We start from the raw sequence: 22,192 nt of genomic DNA, 5'->3' as shown, positions 1-22,192 counted from the left end.
GCGAGAAAAATATGCTCGAGAAACAATATAAATACCAGAATGAAATGTGAATAACAGAATCGTACTTTTTGAACAGTGGCCCTAAGTCGCTCATCTGAAACTGACTATTAGAGCTTGAATATATGTATGACACATGGAGTAACAGCAGCATTTAATTTAAGTTTTTTTCTTCTAGTTTTAGATCTGGCAGGCTAAGAAATCAGTCAAATGGAACCATCTGAATAAATTTCAGAGAGCACCTTTAATACAACTTTAATACAAAGAGGCTACAGATCTAGTTTCGTGATGATCCATTAGGAAGTTCAAGAGTACAAGTCGTTTAAAAGTTTTGTTTTTTATTCTGGTAGCCCCTAATATCAGTCAAGCAGAGGTATTGGATAAAAATCGAAAGATGCCTTATAAGGATGCAAAAGACCAAGTTTGGTGATGATCTAGAGGGTCATGAACAAATGTTGTTTAAAGGTTTCTTAATGTTTAGCTCTAATACCCATAAAATCAGTCGAGCGGAACCATTTGAACAAATTTCAGAGGGTACCTAAGGCTTTTACTGACCATGTTTGATGATGCTCCATCAGATGGTTATTGACAGGAAGTCATTTAGTGTTTGTTTCCATTTTAAACTCTGGCGGCCCTTAAAATCTGTCAAGCGGAACCATTTGAACGAATCGGAAATAGTACATAATAAGGATGCTACAAACCAACTGTGATGATGAATCATAAAGAAGTCCATGAGAAGTTGTTTCAACGTTTTTTTCCCCCATTTTTGCTCTAGTGACCCTTAAAATCAGTCAAGTTGATTTTAGGTGAAAAACAACGACAGGCGACGGACACAGCCTCATCAGAATAACTCATCCTGATATTCGTTCAGGTGAATTATAAACTAAATGTTGACGGACGAGATCACAATATTATATTTCACACTGAGCATGTGGCATATTTGTGAGCTAAAAACAATATTTTTCGTAGCGCTGATCGCTGCAAAAAGATTACCAAACGTCAATATCACAGCTTAAAGAAAGTCTTCTAATAAATTTTAAATGAAGTTTTACTTTAAGAGAACCGCGAAATATGCCAATGATTTGTTTCAATTTTATTACTTTCTTTCTCTGCTTTGATTAGTAGCATTAACTTTTATTGTATGTTAAAATTAAACAAGAAAGAGAATTAAAGTTGACCTTTGATACAACACTTTCTGTTCAGACACTTATCGATAGTTGACCCAGCAAAAGAGCAAACTTTCTTTTAATTGACATTTTATTTTGTCTTCGTAAGTAGGTAAGTAGATTGGTTATTATAATGACATGGGTAAACGTTTCACAAAGCATATTCATGAACAGTTAAACACAAGACATGGCCAAATGTAACTATCAAGGTATATAGTATAAAAAATATATACTTACAAAAATTCTAATGCCCTCGCGATACCTTTGACAATATGTTTCATCTTACTAATGGTACATTTCTATAAATTTAGAAAAATGTTGTAAATAACATATTCAAATTGTCAACAAGATCGAAAGAAGATATGTTATCATTTTATTTATTCAACTGCCTCAGCCTCATTTGAAAAAGTCATAAATTGATATATAATAATATCGTGCAACAAAGATTTTAGCATTAAACATTTAAATTGTTTCCAGCTAAGGCACACAGTACACATAAATATCTAGAATTTAGAAAGGAGCAAATTTCGTTATAAGGCAGGAAAATCATAACTAAACACCATTTGATTTTGCTGAAAATTTACATTTAACAACGTATGTTTACATTTCTAGGAAATTTGATAAATGTACCGTTAGTATTATGAAAAATATTGCCAGAAATATTCAAAAGGCAATATACGTTTCAATTAGTATTCAACAATATTATATCACACTGAATTAAAATTTTATTATATAGAAATTAAAGGTATATAGAGAAACACGTTTACATATAATGTTGCAATAAGACTAAGTATTTGTATAACGGATATATCATATATTAAATAAGCTTTTAAAAAGGTATGTAGCTACATTTCTTGGAAAGTCAGTGACCATATATTTCACTTTATGTATTTACATGTTATGAAACAGTTGTTGAAATAATTGCTGTAATACTTCTATCGCTGGACGGTTTTTAACACACAGTTGGGAATTTCAGCATGCCCACTGTGGTAAACAAAGACTCATTGGGAAAGCTACTTAAATGTGCTTTCATTCCTCACGTTTTCTTGTAATATGACATGCACGCATATAGACCTTTCATTAACAAGAGTAAGAGCAATGCAATCTTCGATAACGTTTGAATTGACCACATTAGTTTGTTCAGTTCTTGCTGCGGTACACAATCTTGGATGGTAAATTGCCATTGCTTTGTGTCTTCTAAATTCATTCTTCACTTCTGAAATAATTGAAAATATATTTGTTTGAAAAATATTTAAGGATTTGTCGAGGGTACAGATTATTAATACACTTAAATGTTTTTTCTTTGCTTTCTTTCATTTATCTTCAAGTTTCAGCTAGTTAAAAAAGAAAATATCATTAATAGATTTTGAACTGCGTTCTTCATTATTATGCGATACTTACAATGTTCTCTCTAATTGGTACTTCCGTTCTAGCTCATGTGTTCTAGCTGCAAGTATAATGATAATCATTATTAATATTAACACTATTATTGAAAATAATAAATTCACTACTGTGAAAATTTAACGGTAGTAATTTATGAGGTGTATCAATTAGGGAGCTCCAGGGCCTTTGTATTGTTTAATACTCTACATCCATTCATTGAACAAATATTTTTGTTCTGTTTAACGTCGCACCGACACAATTTAGATCATATGGCGACTCTCCAGCTTTTATGATGTTTTTAAACATTATTTCATCACGGGCAGGCACCAGTGTAGAACCACCGACCTTCTGTAATCCAGCTAGATGGCTTCCTCATATGAAGAATTTAACGCCCCGAATGAGGTTTAAACCCAAATCTGTCAGCGGCAAGAGATTCGAAGTCAGCGACCTTAACCACCCGACCATGTAGGACCCCATAAGTGGAAAGATGAAATGAAGGGATATAACATTATGTATTTAGCACCTTAATAGGTTTATGATGGTTTTAGTCTAGTTAAAAGGCAACTATTAAAAGACGAGAGTTGCATTTCTATACAAATTATTGCTTTTGCGATTCTTAGATCATAGTGTTTATCTACATAGGTTCTCAATGTGAGTCAAATTTCAATATTATTTTATTCACACTATAGCAGTAAAATGCTTAACATGATAATATTGTTTTATGTAAAATTTCGAATAATTTTGTTAACTAAAGAAATATATACATCAAAATGTGTGGAGATAGAAGTTTTGTTCAATATACTTAATGGTGACTTTAATTGTTCGCACTTTCTTGTCTGTAACACAGACGCATAAAGGTCACATAACTGTACCAATTTACGTTATATTAATGTACATTGAAGAAGATTCAAGAATCAAGACGTTGTTAATTGCTGTTGTGTGTTTACCTTTACAGTGGCGCAGTTCTCTTTTCATACGATTCAGTTCTTCTTCATGTTTGATCGCAGTTTGGTGGAGACTTGAATTCTCCTTAATCAGACTTGTATATTTTCTTACAAAGTCTGGAAGTCCATCTTAAAAAATAATAACAATTAAAAAAGATCGTTTGATTTCTCTTTAATCAAAGTTTCTGTAGTAATTTATTTTGCTTCTCGTGAATTTGTAAGTCCATGCTAAAACAAAATGCGGAATAGTTCCAAAACTTTATAAAGTTTAACTTAACGTGTTATTTTTTTCATTTGTAAAAACTGACAAAACATCGTATTTTCCTGTTTGCAAAAAGACAGAAAAAAGTTCATTTCTGCCGTTGAAATCATTCATATACCTTTCTGGTCTTTCCTGGTAGAAAATATGTCTACAACTTGATCCGTTTTATCTCTCAGCGCATGTATCATACTTTCTGTGATGGCAAATTTTCGACTAAACTCTTTGTCTGCAAGTGATAACTTAAATTTATTACCTTCAAATGTTCTTAAGTTACTACATAAATGTCATTTCCCGAGGGAAAGTCATAAAATTATCATTATTATCATTATTATGTACAAAAAATACTTTCCGTCACTGTTTAAAAATAAGTTATTGCTAGCATTGTACTAATGCATTTAAATATGTCCGTTTCAAAAAGCACTTGTCCATAAATAATATTTAGGCAATTATAATGACTGCAAAGCATATGAAACTTATACTTGCCATAATAATTTTGAAGCTGTTGAATAGCTGCCATTTCCTCTTCTGACAGAGTGTGCCGGCCATGTTGTCCTATAAGAACTGGAAAAACAAACTTAAAGGTTTTTCAATCAGATCAATTAAGCTGTGTTTGGTTCAGATTATGGTGTTCCATTAAAATATTAAAAACAAAGTTTTTATATAAGTATTTCGGTAATTTGAAACAGCTCAAACCATTGTCCTACTTTATGTCGCAAATTTATAGACATATAACTAATTTTGTACTACGTTTTGATTACTTAATAACACTACATTCTAATAAAACGTTTGACGTTTCTGTTAAAACGTTTTCAATCCACTTCTATCTTGTGTCTTTATTGTGACATAAATGAACTGCATCGGCAGTGGAGAGCAAATATAATTTAAGCTACGTTGTGTTCCGGCCATGTAGTCCAATTTAAAGTTAATAACAAACATTTACATACAAGTACCTCGGTGTTTTCAATTACTAGTAGATCGATTAAGCTACGTTCTGGTTGATGAGATAATTGCCACAGTAAATACCATATTGGTCAGGTATATGAGCTTGGATATTCACCTCGTCATTATACAAATTAAACAGTCTTATATTATTATTGAAAACTTGACAATTGGGGAATTTACAAATTTTCTAACACGTTTCTTAGGTAGAAACGACTTAAGTACACACAACAATATCTTACCAGATAACTGTTTACATTGTCGTTGCAACTGAAATATAATGCTTTCCCTCTCCGGTATTACGAATTTTCGAAGAACAGTTAATTCTTCATCCTTTTCAGCGCACAGATTTTCATATTCTTTCATTCTATATTCTTGCTGTCCTATCTCATTCTTGAGTATACGAACAGCCTGTTCCGTGTCACTGCTCGCAGCTGAAAGTTATAAGGAAAATACTAAAGTCTTCATTGTGTTTAAGCAAAGCTTATAAAGAGTCGGTCTAAAAATATGTTTCAAATTCAAATTTCTTGCAAAGAAACTCTTACATTAAAGACAATGAATATTTAGCTGCAACAAACAGTTGGGTACATCGAACTAACAGCACAATCTAAAAACAACTCGAGCATGTGGGTGACTTTTGTTTATGTATGTAAAAGTATATACCCAATAAAGAACTATATAATGAAATGTAGAAATGTATATATGTATACAGAAGATATGCACAACCTGGTGCGCAAGACTGAAAGATATTTGTATATTTGTTGATTTCATCTTATCTTCAAAAGTTATCTTCAACTTTTTTGTATTTGATGTATTTCACCAAGTGAAAAGTATTCTTGATATTTTTCACAATGAATTCATCTGATATAGTTTACACATTTTTTTCTAACAAAAATTCACAGAAAAGAAATAAATGTATCTCATTGTACGCTTTTATTGCAGATACCCTCCCCTACCTCTACCCAAACCCACCCCCACTCTCAACGCCCAGATCTGCTTACTTGTCCTCTCCTTCAGTTGATTTTGTAATCGTGCGACCGTTCTTTCTCTTTCTGGTAAAACGTTCTCTTTCAACTCGTATAACTCTTGTAGGTGATCATCACATTGTCTGACATTCGTATCAATTTGTTTTTGTAGTGCAATGTCCTTCTTCCGTACTTTGTCCAGTTCGTCTGTAATAAATGCAGGAGTACGAATCAAAATGTTTTTATTCGTCAGATTTAAAAATGACATATTTAGTTTTTAATTATGAAACAGAAAATCGTCTATTTCCAAGTAGGGATATCACACATCTACCGATCGCAGGCGTATGTTCTCCGTGACGATTTGATGAAAGATATTTTGTCTGTCATTATTTGTCCTTCTCCTCTGACTCATATCGGTAAGTTGGAAGTAACTTGCTGAGAACAGGTCTGTACTAGTACAGAATCCAGAAACAATTGCCCGCCGTTATATAACTGAAATACTGTTGAAAAACGGCGCTAAACCCAAAACAAACTAACAAACTATTTTACGTTTAGAACAAATGTTTTACCGAAAGCAATACGTACAATTGTACAGAGAAAGCTAGTGTTAAACCCCTGTGAATTCTGTTGATGCTGTTAATTTTATCTTACAGAGATTTGTTAATGATCTATCTACAGTTTTACTTACCCGTTAGCTTTTGAATTTGTTCAGTCTTTTCCTTTAGCTGTGTAGCGAGTTGCAAATATCTGTGTTCAGTTTTTTGCCGATTTGCTTCTTGTCTTTCCTTATTTTCTGAAATTAATATGGAGATTTTCTTCAGAAGTGATGAGTTAGCAAGGCTACATGCAGGCTTTCAAGTGACCTTTAATGAAAAACTAGGAGAAAAGTAGGAGCCTCTGATATACAAAAAGTGGGAGAAAAGGAAAGAAAAGGAATCTGATGATGAATAGCAGGGCCTATGAGAACAAAGTCGGGCCCGGATCCAGAAATAATTTGATTGGTAGGTATGGGTATGGGAGGGGGCCTCTGTCCGTGTTTGGGGGGAGGAAAGGGGAACATTTTGAAATACAGGATTGAAACGTCGGGCTTTGGTGCATTATTAAAATTTTGAGGTATGGGAGAGGGTGTCCCAGTTATTTTATTGGGGTCAGGGGTTTCTCCCCTGAAAAACTTTGAAATGCAGGTACAAAAATGTGCATTTTTGATCTAATTTTAAAGTATCCGGGGGAGGCGGATATCCCAGTCAGTTTATGGGGATCAGGGGGTTTTCCCCTGGAAATATTTGAAAAACAGGTAAAAAATAGTGGGCTCTGATGCACTTTTAACTAGGAGGGGTACTTTCCTCATTTTAGAGGAGTGGGGTGTCAGGGGGGTTTCCCCTGGAAAAGTTTGAAATATAGGTATCAAACGGAGGCACCTGCGTTTTGGGGTCTAAATTTTGAGTTCTGAGAAAATTTAATCCTTTGCCAAAATAGTTGGGTGCAACTTTGATGAGTATAGGTCACTTCTCAGTCTACTTGGGTGGGGGAAGGGCATGGTCCCCCTCGTCCCGACCCTGGATCTGCGTCTGAAACTTACCCCAAAATCTTGTACATTTACTCACATTTACACAGCAGGATAAATAAACTTATCACAATATATAAGATTTGTCTATTTTCATGATGCTTTGACGTCCCATTGTACATAGCTGCCTGCAACCTCTTTTGCTCAATATCAAGGTCAGTATCAACTCACATAATGAACTGTCAGCAGGTTCCTGCATGCATCAGAGGTCACTAGCAGCAGAGCCTCACCAGTACACCAACAATCCTTATATTATAAAACAAACTTCATTATACAAATAGACTAACAACATTTGTTTACATATTTCTTCCTTCTTTAGATAAAAAGTAGGAATAGTAGGAAAAAGTAGGACAACATAGGACTACTTGAAAGCCTGTACGCGCCATAACCCCATTATATTCTAAAATCAGATTGGAATTTAACGTTTCTATGGAAACAAATGACAGTTTCCTCAAAACTATGTACAGTACAATACATTCTATTCAATTAAACGATGGAAAATGAGGAAAAGATAAGACAGAGAATTTTCAGTAATATCTACATTTTAGAAAGTTTAATATTCCGTAAAAAAAATAAAGCTTTTCTTATAGACCTCCGGTATAAAGGAACAAGGATGAATATCAAACAGGTAAAACTACGTTCCAAATACGCAGCCTCCAAAAAGCGCAACCCACGGCACACTGACGTGCACAAGACTAGCACGCATACATAACCACACGCACAGACACAGAGAGGACTAAACGAACAGACAAAGGAACATAGTGGGGCATCGCCTCGGAATGGTCATTGGCAAAACCAACACTGGGGAGCTTAAATCGGTTTATGGTGTTCATTTAATCTAATTCTCCCCTACCCCAACTATACTAGTATTCCAAATACACATGACAGTGTAAATAATAATTATCGCTGTCATGCGATTCTCTATTAAATGAATGGTCTCAGTTTATCATAAGATCTACGAAAACGTTATGTTCCTAAGTCCTTAGTAGGAGCATTGATGTCTTACCGACTGTTTCGGTCAACTTTAAATTTCTTCTTCGTCGTCAAAAAAGACACGTATCTTTTTTAACTAAATTGAAACATGTTCGAAATAAGACATACCATTTTTAAGTTAAAACACTTGTAAATAATCTGCGAATCTGCGAGTAAATAATTATGTCTAAACGAAACCACTATACGGTTTAACACTACAAAATGCAAACCTTTTAATTCTTGAATTTGTGTTTTCAGCTGTTTAATTTCTTCCTTGTACTGCCCTGTGAAGGTAAATAATATTTTATTTTATTTTGCATTTCAGTTATAGAATTGGTTAAACTGGATGTATTTGTTAAGATTACATTAATTATTATATAATTAATAAATAATAACTTTAAAGAAATACAGTAACATAGAACACTAAATTCCGAATCTATTCTTAAAATTTTTTCTTCATTTTTTATACTATATGCACAAAATAAAGTTAATTTGTTTAAAAGCTTTAACTTGCCTACCTATTTCTTGGTACCGAATACTGCCGACTGTGTCTGTCGTCTGCAGCGGTCTCTTTGCGAAATGCCCTAAAATGAATACAGGTTAACTCTTAGCCTTCTGGCGGCAAATGATTCTGCCTTTGCAACCAGTGCAGACAAAGATCAACCTTCACATCCGTGCAGTCTGACCATGGTCTGCACTGTTCTCTATTCAATCAGTATCGTTTTTGGTAAACACCTTTTTTTAACTGTCCATGGTACGTTCCCCGTATTTTGATTCAGTGTTGTTATATTTTCTGGTCCTTTGGGATCATGGAGTCCATTCAACATATGTGTAATAGAGTTCCGCTTAAGCCGGTGCTAGGGGGCGTGAGAGGTGTTGCACATTTCATTACCTCTCATGAACAAACTCAATCAAACCGAGTCTGATATTATTCTTCTTGGTTGTATTCTTTGCTTCCAATGGATCTTTTTACAGATTTTATTAACTATCACAACAGTAATCTTTAAGTGCCGTGTGGCGGCTGTAAAAGGTCTCCCCGTACTTGGATTCAGTGTTGTTATATTTTCTGGTCCTTTGGGACCATGGAGTCTATTCAACATATGTGTTATAGAGTTCCGCTTAAGCCGGTGCTAGGGGCGTGAGAGGTGTTGCACATTTCATTACCTCTCATGAACAGACTCAATCAAACCGAGTCTGCCATTATTCTTCTTGGTTGTATTCTTTGCTTCCAAGGAATCTTTTTTACAGATTTTATTAATCATCTTGTTCTTTTCACTTTCGTTTGGTCATATCAAACTGATGTGAGAATCATATGAGAGGCAACTTCAAATCTCTCGCCAGAACTAGAGACTTCATATTGATAACAACGGCGCCATATTATTTCTTTCCAAATAAATACAATGCCTGAAATTACTTACTTCCTAAGCTTTGTTTGTTTGTTTTGGGTTTAACGCCGTTTTCAACAGTATTTCAGTCATGTAACGGCGGGCAGTTAACCTAACCAGTGTTCCTGGATTCTGAACCAGTACAAGCCTGTTCTCCGCAAGTAACTGCCAACTTCCCCACATGAATCAGAGGTGTAGGACTAATGATTTCAGACACAATGTCGTTTATCAAAAAGTCACGGAGAACATACGCCCCGCCCGAGGATCGAACTCACGACCCCGCGATCCGTAGACCAAAGCTCTTACCTACTGAGCTAAGCGGGTGGGAAGTAGGTTCAATATATGAAAAAAGTGTAAATATAATGTCTCATTCAGATATTTGAATCCAACCTGCTTAGTTCAATAGGGAGAGCGCAGATCTAAGGATCGCGAGGCATATGTACTCTGGTGATTTGATAAAAGACATTGCGTCTAAATCATTCGAAAGCCACCTCTGTTTCATAGTTACTTGCGGAGAACAGTTTTTGTAAAACTGGTACAGAATCCAGAAACACTGGTTAGGTTAACTGCCAGTCGTTACTGTTGGTAAACGGCGTTAAATCCCGCCCCGCCCCCTCCCACCCCACAAAAAATAAGTTTTAAGTAAAACCAACTAAAAACACACACACATAGAGAAAGAAATTTAATTTTAAAACTATCAGAATTTATCATGTATAAGAGCTTACCAATAATTCTATCAAATTCTGTATCTTGAATTAGATTTGATTCCCTGAGACGTGTTCTGCAAATAGGACAACTCTGTTTTCTCTCCAACCACTGAAGAATACAGTGGGTACAGAAGTGATGTCCACATGGTGTTAGAGAGGAACTGTCCATGTCTGTATGACATACGCGACATCTCATAAGCTCGTGAATATCTCTGTCCTGTATCAAAATTTACGTTTGTTTAAGAAATAATAGATCCTAGTAATAATGATTTGTCGCGAATAAAATCATTGTTTGGAGTTCAGGTGCGTGCGCAGGTCGTGTTAAATTCGTTTTAAAACATACTTTAAAACGCTATCTAACTACATTTTAAGTAATATAAATTACTGAATGTTTAATTATGTCTGATATATAAGAAAAAAGTAAGGAGCAGAAAACCAATTAAGCTTCATTTATAATGTACAACTCGCATTTTAATTACCTGCAAATTTGACATAAACGGGCTAGTTACTGCAATTTCCGATTCCGTTTGGTTTAACTCTTCAACAATAGTTTGAGCTGCAGTCATCTCCCTAACAAGCTTGTCCATGTCACTGCTAGATTCACTCGAACTGCCGTTTGACCTCCACCTTTCCCTGCTATTTGGTACATTGACCCTGTTTCTAGGTGTATCTTGCGGATAAAAACAGGCGTTGTCAGATTGTCTCCACGCATGTTTCACGTCTTTACAAGGCTCTGAGGTATGTTCTGTGTATTTTGGTGTAAACGAACTTTTGATTTCTGGTGGACAGACTTGTCTGTCTTGTCTGTCAGTATTCAGATAATTCCACGTTGTCAATCCATCGCTATATTTTGATACCACAGCGCTACCGTGTGGCATTCCCACCCTCCCAAGTTGCCTGTTGTAAGCGTTGTCCACATAAGTTTTAGTGTTCATTCCACACACGGTGTTTTTGGAAATCACAGCACTTCCGACGGGCAAACCAACACGACCAACTCTTCTATTGTAGGCATTATCCACATATGTTCTCGGCATCTTCAAAACTCATTTAAAGTTTATTAATCTTACTGAAAAAAAACAACATTTATTATGAACAGGAATAGTACAGGTTTAAAAAAGATGGATCACTTCGGACACACAGTAGATGCGTTAAAACATGCTCGCATATTATTATATTACTATTATATATATGGTAATAGACTCTGCTTATATCCTTTAAAATTTTGACATGTTTAGATAAGTATATATGAAGCTATAATGTAATTCCAAAAATTCGCACTTTCGTTTCAATTTTTTAACATTTTACCCCAAAAATAGGGTATTTGCATCATTGGATTTTGGTAGATTTTTGATATGTCATTCCTGATATGTTACAGATCACACATGCCAAAAATCATTTCTGTGCACATTTTCCCCCTAAATTTCGTATTTTTACTGGACTATATCCAAAATAGTCGAAACACAGGTAATGTTTGTTTTGGACTTCTGACCTATCTATTTGCGGTAAAATCGATTAACTCTCACAATAACAGATATCGTTGTCTGCCGTTGTGTTGATACACATTTATCTGTAAGTAGTCACAACTTGACCGCGATGGTTGGCCTTAGGCTGATTATTCATATCGATTATTTCATTACAGTAATCAAGGGTGCTTAGGGTAGCCATATTTATATTGAATAAGTTTGTTTTCATTGCAGTATCAAATTATATATACTTACATTTGATCAGTTAAAACTTTCAAATACACTAATTTATATTTACATGAATTTATATTTCCTGTTTTTCGTGCAGCTCGTGTTTTACGTACACTCCTTTTCAATAATAGGTTGTGCCTCATTATGTATTATATTGCAAAGGTCAACCATCGGGGTCAAGTTGCGTCCACTTATACCAAACCTTCTGTAATGTTTTGCAATACTTGTACGATCTTATATTGCTTGTTACTAAAATAATTCGTACTTATATACAAAGTAACTTTAAAAAGACTATTTTACTGGATAGACTAGTATAATGAAAACATATAATGTCAAATTACAACCATCTTAACAAAGAAAAAAAATCAATTAACTGCTAAAACATTATAAAATATATAGATTTATTTATATGACAGTGAACTATTACAGACATCGCAAGAACGTAACATAATTCGTAAATCAAAGTGTTTATATTGAAAATTATCTAGTTTCATTTATTTGAACTTACACTCACCTCTCTTTTATCGTAAGAACAATAAAACAAGAACACGAAATTTATGCTGAGTCAAACTATATACTTAATACATTCATTACTTTCTGACTCCATTATATTGTAATTTCGGTAGATCTACTTTATATTTGTCGACATTGTGGTAATTAAATCTTTTAAATACACTTTATTCTAAACACTACATAACAATACACACTTCTATACATGTCGGCCCACGACTCAACGTAGAAGTTTATTATCATAGATAACGGATTTTTATACCAATATCTACACTTAAATAAATATAAATATCGAATTTAACGTTACAAACCTCCAAATCCAAATATCCAAGCATATATGAGGATAAAATGAAAATAGAAGTACAATCAAGAATACGTGACGGTTTAAGAACTGAAAATGAAAGTAAAACTAGGTTAAGCAGCAGGGTCGAATGCTGGTTTTCCAGAGTTTTGAGCTTGACGTGTTAAACACGTATAGGGCTTCTACTTAAGCTAATGAAATTAACGGAGCGCAGCATTGTAAAATAAATAAATAAATAAATAAATTCGTCAAGGTCAATAAGACTTTATTGATCTATGACCTATATATAGCTTAATATGTAAAATTAGCAACCCCCACATTTTTGGAAACTGTGTATTCTGGCATAATTAACCAATAAATGGGTCAAAAGTGAAAATCTTATGTTTAGACAAGGCCTAAAAATCTTTGTTTCCGGTAACACGCTAAAAAAATAAAAAGGGTCGGTTTTAAGGTCGGATTCCTTTTGTGGGTGGGGATTTTTTTTCTTCAGTGAGCCTTTCCGATGAAAACTGAATACAAATATACAAATAATTAAGGGTGTTGTGCCTTTAGAGCATCAGTAAGTTGTTTTCTAACATCACTGACCATGTTTAAAGCATAAAAAGTGCAGTTTTGACTTTTTGTTAAAAAGTTGAAACATATTCTCAAAGGCCATAAAAAACGTCAAGGGTCGGGCCAAAAATTTAGGGTAGGCCGAGAAAACCGGAAACAAACATTTTTACGCTTTTTAATGGTTATTAGAACGATTAAATTTATCATTTCGCATGTCAACATAATGCGTACGTGTAACTACGTTAAAGCCATGCCATCAATGAATTGTGTTTACATGTGTAAGTTATGCGTAATAAAATGTTGTTTACGGTATCCCGACCTACCCTAAATTTTTGGCCCGACCCTAAATGTTTTTATGGCCTTGGAGAATTTTTTTTTTAACTTTTTAACAGACAGTTGCAAAACTGCAATTTTTGTGCTTTAAACATGGCTAGTGATGTTAATAATCAACTTACATATGCTCCAAAGGCATTTTCCCCTTATTTGTATTCATTTTTTGACAAATAATTTCTGAAAAGTCTCCCATAATAAAAAAAAATCAAAAAAAAAAATCCGACCTACCTACCCTAATTTTCTTAGCATGTTACTGGAAACAAAGAATTTTTTAGGCCTTAAAGAAATTGCGCATTGTAGTTTAAGGTTCATATAAAATGATTCGGGACTACCCTGCAAGTGAATTCATACCTCGTAGACCATTACTATTCGTGATATATGCATTGAATTGTTCAGACGAAGTAGAATAGTTTATTCAAAGATAAGCTTGTTTAGAACTACCTGCAAGTTTGTAAAAATATCAAACTTCTCTTTCAAAAGGATATTTCTTTAACCGTGTTTTGGCTGTGTGTATAACATATTATTCTATGTACAAGAGCTGCAACTCTGATCTGACTTCGTGAAATCCCAGTTAAAACACCAGGTGTACAACTTCACATGCCGAATAACAATTTTGGGAGGTTTAACGACGTGGTGAAATACTTTTTTGAGATATGCATGACGCACATCCGGACGAACAAATGGACGGACGTACAGAAAGTCGGACGGACAAAGTCAAGTCTAAACGCACCCACCTACCTACCAGAAAAGAAATTGGGGGCACAAAATGATAAGCTTAGCTATTTTTTAAACATAGGAGTATTTTGTCATTTTGACAGTTTTACTTTCATTTTGCAATTTCCACAGTTATCTATAGTTCATGTATTGTTACGTTTTCTACAACAGTACATTTTCTAAACAACAGTATACCCTGTATAATTATGCTGACAACACACTCTCATTTCATACAACAAATTATGATGAACTCCTTAAAACTTTACAAAACAGAAAGTGATACTTTAATTGACTGGTTCGGATCTGTATGCAGGCCAACCCAGATACATTTCAAGCAATATAATGTAGCTGTTGGTAAAAAAATAACTGTTATTTTTTCGGCGACGCCGTCTAAATTCGTTTTCGTTACCTATGCCACGTGACTTCAGTTTGCAAATCAAATTACTTGATAACGCATTAAAGATAATTTATCAAAATGGAAGATTTATGCAACACTATGTCTGATTGGACGAGAGTGTCAATTTCTTTCACTCTGTTGATTGTGCTACGCTGAGTGAAATGTAGATAAAGCGTTTATCCTAAACGACGCTGTTCACAGTTTTAAAGCTAACTTTGGCTCAGTATATTTAGCAAGAATATTGATATATCTCAAAATGATAAGTAAGTTTAATAAATATGATAAAAACCCGTCAAATACCAACATATATCAAATTAAAGAAAGAGCTGAATACGGTCTGCGTATCACATGAATAAGGGTGTGATAAGAGTCTTTTATGTAGAGAAGTGCTTTTTAAAAGATTTTGTTTGTTACAATTGTCGTCTGTATATGAAAAGGTTTCTTGCTTTTGTGACTTATTCAGATTGCATATTAGAATGAGTACTTGATTGCTTTGATATATTTGTTATAAATTATTTAACTGATTTATTATATATGAATATTTTTCTTTAGTATGGTATGCAAATATTGAACTCAGTTGAAATTTGTTTTATTATATATATGCTATATAATGACTGAATCTCATTACTCTGAAATGAAGGTATGCTGCATACAGTTTATCTATGTGATATGACTACGGTCAAACCTTGCTTATGAAACAGAAATATTGAAATAATTACAATTGTATGTTTTGCTTGACCTTCACTTTTTTATAGGTGTGACGTCATTGTCCAAAGATTCATAAATAGCGAATATGCATTTGTTAAAGCGGGATCAGTTGGCCTATTTTAGAAATAAATAAAAATAAATAATAAAAAAATCCTTTAATTGATTTTTTCTCATGTATTCTAATCAAACTTGATTTGTAGCATCTTTATTAGGCCCGCAGCCAACTTTGTTCAGCTGGGACATTTAACCCCTTTTAGGGGCTGCTAGAGCTAAAACTAGAAATGCCTTTATACAGCGTCTCATGAACAGCTTGGTGGATATTTGTCATACTTGGTCTGGAGCATCATTATAAGGTCCTCTTCCAAATTTATTTATACAGGAACTTGGGCTCTATTAGGGACCACTATAGCTAAAAGTAGATATGCCTTTCTTCGCATTAACCACTAAAATGTAATGGATTTTTATCAAACTCGATGTGTAACAATATCGTAAGGTCTCCTGCTATTTTGTTACAAATGGGGATAGGGACCAATTTAGCTAAAAATATAAACACGTTTAATGACCTCTTCTCATGAACCGCTTCATGAATCTTCATCAAACTGCTGCTGTAATTATTCGTCTAAGGATAAACGAAACAAAATTGCAACCCTACGAAACCTTTGCGAAAAATTAAAAGAGAACCATTTAAATTGTTAAAGTGCGGTGTTTAGTTTTGCAAGATGAAAGATGAATGTTAGATCAAAAATTCATAAACTTCTTTCCTTATTACAATTCGCCGACCATCATTTTTAAAGATATTTCTTGTTTAATATTGAATGCGAAGATGTTGTGAAATAACTGGGGCTTGACATAGATTTTAGTTTAAATTTTGACTCTCGTATAAACAATATTTGTAAAAAGGCTGCTCAACAATTAAATATCTTAAAACGAATAGGTAAAAACATAAGTAAGCTTAACAGATTAGCAATATGTCATACCTTTGTCCTCTAAAATTTTATTTTTTGTCCTTTGTCTTAGCATTTCTGTTCAGTCAGTAATTCTAAAAAGTTGAAAAAACCAAGAACATGTTTTGAGATTTGTTTATGTTGATTATGATAGCTCGTGTGAAAACCTACTACTTAAGATCAAATTACCATCCTTACACCTAAGAACTAGAACAATGGTCATAGAAAGGTTTTTAAATTTTAAATGAAATGACCCCTACAGATTTAGTAGTGAAAAAAGATCCCAGGTTCTAATATTCTACAGTCCCTCAAGTTAAGACAAAAACATATGGTAAGAACTCATTCCGTTATGCCGTTATGCAGCACCGGTTCTGTCCCAGTAGGCATTTGACGTCGGTTAGACGTCGGACCCCGACGTCGGATTAACGTTGGATTTTGGCTGGATTTGCAAACCGTTTAGACGTCGGATCCTGACGTTGGCTAGACGTCGCAATCCGACCATTTTCCAACCTAAATCTAACCACTTTTCAACCAAAATCTGACCAAATTTTCAACGTAATTTGCAATCAAACAAGTAATCAACACATGTATTTTATCATCTTTATTTCATATTATGGCGACGTAAGTCTAATACAATAAGTCCAAAAAGTAATGCAGTAATTGAAACTTTCAAGTTTCGTCATTTTTGTATGATTCTTCAACTCCGCCAACATTTCCACCTGAAATGTATAAAATTTGACAGTTTCATTATTTAACATATACAAATATACTAGTGCTATTACTAAGAGCATAATTAATACGTGCCAAACAAATATGTAATATTTTAAATTCTATGAAAAAAATATTCTATAACTTCGTAAAACGTAATTAAATGCAATTGCTTTTTAAAGTAACAAACAAAAATAAGTCTTTTTTTTTTAAAAAAAATACGGAATCAGTATAACTTTTAAAATAAGTATAATTTTTAAAAATCTGTTACTCACGTTGCGGATCCTTCCCTTTGTGTAAAGTATTTATAAACTTGCTCTATCTTATCCCAATAAATATCAAATTACAGGAAGACTGTGTAAACCGATGCAGGCTTATCTCGCGAATGTGTGACTGATAGACAACATGTGTAGAAGAGAAGATCTATGTGAATTAAGAATAATTTATATATGTGTATAGAATGCATTTTTATCTTTAACAGTTTAAAGTTCGTGAAAAATCCGTCTCCAAAAATAGACAATCTCATGCGATATTGTAACATAATTAATATAATGTTTATTGTGAGAATGAACTATTATTAATAAGCGCATGTCCAGGCCTTTATGAAAACAAGTAAATATCTTTAAACTATACTAGCAAAATAATACCAGTTAGTTTTATGACTAAACACATTTATCAGACTTTCTATCCAACCTAATGCCAACGTCTTCTAGACGTCTAATTCTGACGTCTATTAGACGTCGTGGATATGACGTTGGTTAGACGTTGGATTCAGGTCGCCGACGTCGCGACCAAAATCCAACGTCTAACCAACGTCGGTACGACGTCAGGTGTTTACTGGGGTACGTGGAACTCGCTACTATAGAAAGCTTCAGCCAGCTTACAGATTTTAACCAGTTCAAAAACCAACTTGGGTTCTTGGACGGCAACACTTGTAAATGTGTTACATGTAAATCGCAGGCTCTGGTCTTCACCTCTGATGCTTTCTTTTTGGTGGGTCCCGTAGACCAGCTCGTCCTGATTTGCTTTCTGGTTTGCTTTGATTTGCTGTTTTGATGTTTGGTATTGCTTTTCTTTCCGCTTTTGCTTATTATTATGCTTTGAGTCTGTCCTGTATGTAGTAGTCTATTAATATGCTATTGCCACTGCTTATCTTGCATTGCTTAGTATGTGCTATTTAGCTTGCTTTTGTGCTTATTATGTATTACACACTGTCTGTATGTGTGACATGCTTTCTTTTATGTTGTTTTTGTCATTTCGCTACTATCAGGAAGTTGCTGATCAGTTCTTTCCAATTCTGAATTTTACCACCATTTCTTAAGCATACACTGCTCAACCAGTTTATTTGATATTGTGTGGTTTAAATGTTTGTATATTCGTCCTTGTTCAACTTTCCCCTTCGGGTTCCCCCCCCCCCCCCCCCCCCCCCCCCCCCCCCCCCCCCCCCTTACCATTTCCTTCCCCTCCATCTATATTTAGCATAAATTAATATGTACTTGTTGGATGTTTGAAGCAACCCGTCTGAAAATTTTTTCCATTACAGCTTCTTTTTGTTGTGGGCCTACTATGCAAATGTGTGGCTCTGGGGCTGTGTTTTTAGTGCTCTGTGCTTCCGAGAAATCTACCCTTACCTATTATCTTTTGTTTTGTAGCGCTTTTACAATTACATTGTTATATTTGTTTTAATTGATGTATAATTGGTTCAAAAGCTCTTCAGAGCTTTTGCTTTGTAATGTTGTCTTCTTGCTGACTCAAAATAAAACTTACTGTATTGTACTGTACACCAGAGTACCTGAAGAAACGCCTAAGGCACACAATAATTATTGAAATAAAGAGAAATGAGAGTGAAGAAAAAGTTTGATATTTTCTGCAAGTAGAACGTGGACAGTCAAATACACTTTATATTAAAGGTATTCAAGGATTCGATCTCTCCTAGAGCAAGTCGGAAATATATACATTGTATATACATCTACTCTCTTTTCTCGATCTTGACTGTTCATGACACTTAAATCTGGAAAGCAGTGTGCTATATATAGTTAAAATGGTTAAGTGCAAAAAAAAAAGGAAAGGGGAGTTATATTTAAAAGAAAATAAAAAAAAATTAAATTTCAACGCAATTAGATATAATACATACGAGGAAATAAAAAGCAATGTGGGGAGGGTGAGCTATATAAAGTAACAGCCGATAGTCTATCAGAGACGATCGATATTTAGACCGGGGTTCCTAGGTGTGCGACTGGAGTATGAGAAAATTTAGGTTTCATGTTTGTATCAGGCGAAAGATTGTCAGGTTTCCTAGGCTACTCTGTCCACATAGTGTTTCCCAATAGTTGTGATAAAAAACGTGCGAAAACATAACACCTTAAACCTTAATTCCTTTTACTGCGATATATATACACATAAACTGTTGTGCAGAAAGGAAGACGTTATAGTAGGGTATAAACAGGATAAAAGCAAAAAGATCTGTACTGGAATTATGGTGTAAACATCAATGTAACCAGTTCTGATTTTAATCCGGAGCCTGTTTCAACACTGACCACATGAGATGGTAATGTGTTCCATTGAACAACTGCTCTAGGGAAAAAATGAAATTTGTAATAATCAGCTATAATAGACGGAATCTAAAATGCAAGATGATTTTAGTGTCTGGACTGTCTTGTGTAAGGTGTAACATATTGCTTTGGATTAACTTCAAACTGATAATCTAACTGATAATAAAAGTTTTATGAAATAAAATTAGTCTACTGTATTGTCTTCTAATTTGCAATATATTCCAATTTAAGTCTTTTATTATTTTTAAGACTGTGCCCGGGGTCTTGCTATAATTATTTGTTACACATTTTGCAGCTTGTCTTTGAATGTTTCCTATTTTATCTATATCCTTCTGATGGTAAGGATCCCATACACTAGAACAGTATTCTAAAGTTGGTCTTACAATAGTATTATAAGCAGCTGCCTTGGTAGAACTTTTACAAGAATATATATTACGTTTTAAGAAACCCAAGCTCTGATTAGCTTTATTAGAGACTTTATTTACAGGAAGAGGCCAAGATAAACTTGATGATACTTTCACGTCTAAATTTTGGATTGACTGACAACAGACAGAGGGTGATTGTGCAAGGTGTAGACTGTATTTATAGGTTTTCTGGACCTAGAGACATGCAGTATGTGGTATATGTTTACATTGAATAACATCTTCTATTTCTGCTCCCATAATGATAAACTGTCAAGGTTCCCTTGCAGCTGAGCTGAATCATTCTGAGAACGTATAGTCCTATAAACTACACAGTCGTCTGCAAGAAGACACAGGCGCAGGTAAGTCATTTATGTAAAGCAGAAACAGGAGAGGTCCTAAAACTAACCCTTGAGGGACGACTGATATGACAGGAGCCGAGCTTGATGTTGTCCCATCGACCACAACGTTTTGAGTTCGATTCCCAAAAATACTTTAATCCAAGAATGAATATATATATAGGGCCCCCGATGCCATAATGGGTTAATTTTAAGAGCAGTCTTCCATGATGAACTACATCAAAGGCTTTAGTAGAAAAATCCATGATGGCAACATCAGCCTAGCTTCGCTATACTAACTGAGCTAAATCATGAATAAAACACACTGAAGCTGGGCTTTGCAAGACCGCCGGGCTCGAAAACCATGTTGATTGTCCACCAGGATATTAAATTTATCTAAATGATCTAAAATATTACTAAGTATTATGTGCTCTAAGATCAAATTATACAGGTTAAAAACACTGGCCTATAATTTGAAGCTTGAAAATTTTCACGTTTGAAAAAAACAAAAAAAAAAAAAACAGGCGTTAAATAGCCCTCGGACCAATCTGAGGGTACAGAACCAGTATTAAGGGACTTATTGAATAAGGCAGTAAAAATTGGTGCAATCTCATTTGCACATTCCTTTAAAATTCTAGGCCGAATCTGATTTAGACCTGCTGCTTTGGATTTAAGTTTTCCAGAATTTTCCTAACACCATTTTCTTCTGCTTCAGACATGCTGGCAAATAGGCTAGGTCCAATGTTCGATAGATTATGATCTGGATCATTTGTAAAAACAAAAGAAAATTGTCTGTTTGAAATTTCAGACTTATCCTTGGCGCTAGATTTTAAAACACCATTTTTGATCAAGTTTGGTAGACAGAGTGAGATTTTTTACTTTTCTTAGCTTTACTGTGTAGCCTGTCACTTTTGTTGTACGACAATGCCCCAGAGTGTGATTTATGTACATCATCGGAAGAAGAAGTTTCTCAAGTTATCAACCTTTTAATTTCAAAATTCGACGATAGGGGTGTTGTTTACCAGAAACAATCTTACTTAGTACATGACTTGAAACTAATTCTTCGAATATGTTCTTAAAGGAGTTCCATAAATCTTGTACAATGAAAGTTTGCAGACAATATTATACTGTATGTTATATTCAAATTTAAAAGATAAAAGAGTTCCCTTTGGCTTTTTGTAACATTTGGGTTACACGACTTGTTAAACAGAAGGCAGTGGCTACGATTACGGTACCGTAATTCTAGCCTCCGGTTCTAGGATTACGGAAGTTCCGTATTCCTAGACAACCCTTTGAGAATAGGCTATGATTACGGAAGTATTTAAGAGGCATCAAATTTATGTTAGGACATGCATAAATGACATGTAAACTTACTCATTTCACTTAATTTCACTTATATTTCGTGCTATCAATCGGTCGTTTTGGGTTAGTATAATCTTAATGGCGGTGCGCTGAAATATAGAATTATCTATGTTTCGTATATACCTGCATTTTTTTTCATCAAGTCAACACAAATGGTCTTTAATAACATACAGTATGGTTATAAATTATAAAATTCAAAGTATAGAATTTTTTTTAAATCTATAACTTTGACACTCATATTTCTAATATATTTCCGCGCGCCGCCATTAAGATTATACTACCCCAAAACGCCGGATAGAAAACACGAAATAATAAAGCAGGCATGAAAAATTAAGTGAAATAAGTAGGTTTACAACATCATTTATGCGTGTCCTAACATATACTTTATGCCTCT

General features: G+C 34.3%; 1 protein-coding gene and 1 long non-coding RNA gene across 2 annotated transcripts in view; both read right to left on the bottom strand.

Annotated features, from left to right (window-relative positions):
* The window catches only part of LOC123559949 (uncharacterized), a 139,481-nt gene extending 126,534 nt beyond the window's left edge, over positions 1 to 12,947 (bottom strand). Inside the window, exons 1-12 of the mRNA XM_053516650.1 lie at positions 12,800 to 12,947; positions 10,764 to 11,350; positions 10,303 to 10,501; positions 8,711 to 8,776; positions 8,423 to 8,476; positions 6,345 to 6,449; positions 5,693 to 5,863; positions 4,934 to 5,125; positions 4,236 to 4,313; positions 3,871 to 3,978; positions 3,494 to 3,619; positions 2,565 to 2,610 (exon numbers count right to left, since the gene is read on the bottom strand). Of these exons, the coding sequence (XP_053372625.1) occupies positions 2,565 to 2,610; positions 3,494 to 3,619; positions 3,871 to 3,978; positions 4,236 to 4,313; positions 4,934 to 5,125; positions 5,693 to 5,863; positions 6,345 to 6,449; positions 8,423 to 8,476; positions 8,711 to 8,776; positions 10,303 to 10,501; positions 10,764 to 11,318 (1,700 nt within the window). The 5' untranslated portion in view covers positions 11,319 to 11,350; positions 12,800 to 12,947. The remainder of the gene's footprint in view (positions 1 to 2,564; positions 2,611 to 3,493; positions 3,620 to 3,870; positions 3,979 to 4,235; positions 4,314 to 4,933; positions 5,126 to 5,692; positions 5,864 to 6,344; positions 6,450 to 8,422; positions 8,477 to 8,710; positions 8,777 to 10,302; positions 10,502 to 10,763; positions 11,351 to 12,799) is intronic.
* Positions 12,948 to 17,023: 4,076 nt separating this feature from the next.
* Positions 17,024 to 17,595, bottom strand: LOC128546299 (uncharacterized). The gene is made up of 2 exons (XR_008365918.1): positions 17,421 to 17,595; positions 17,024 to 17,156 (listed from the first exon to the last, which is right to left on the bottom strand). It is a non-coding gene; the product is annotated as an uncharacterized LOC128546299 (long non-coding RNA).
* Positions 17,596 to 22,192: the final 4,597 nt, after the last annotated feature.

Source organism: Mercenaria mercenaria, chromosome 10 (assembly GCF_021730395.1).
Source record: "Mercenaria mercenaria strain notata chromosome 10, MADL_Memer_1, whole genome shotgun sequence".
In the NCBI taxonomy this organism is placed as follows: Eukaryota; Metazoa; Mollusca; class Bivalvia; order Venerida; family Veneridae; genus Mercenaria; species Mercenaria mercenaria.
Note: the sequence above shows the minus strand (reverse complement) of the source record. Positions and strands in the feature narration are given on the sequence as shown.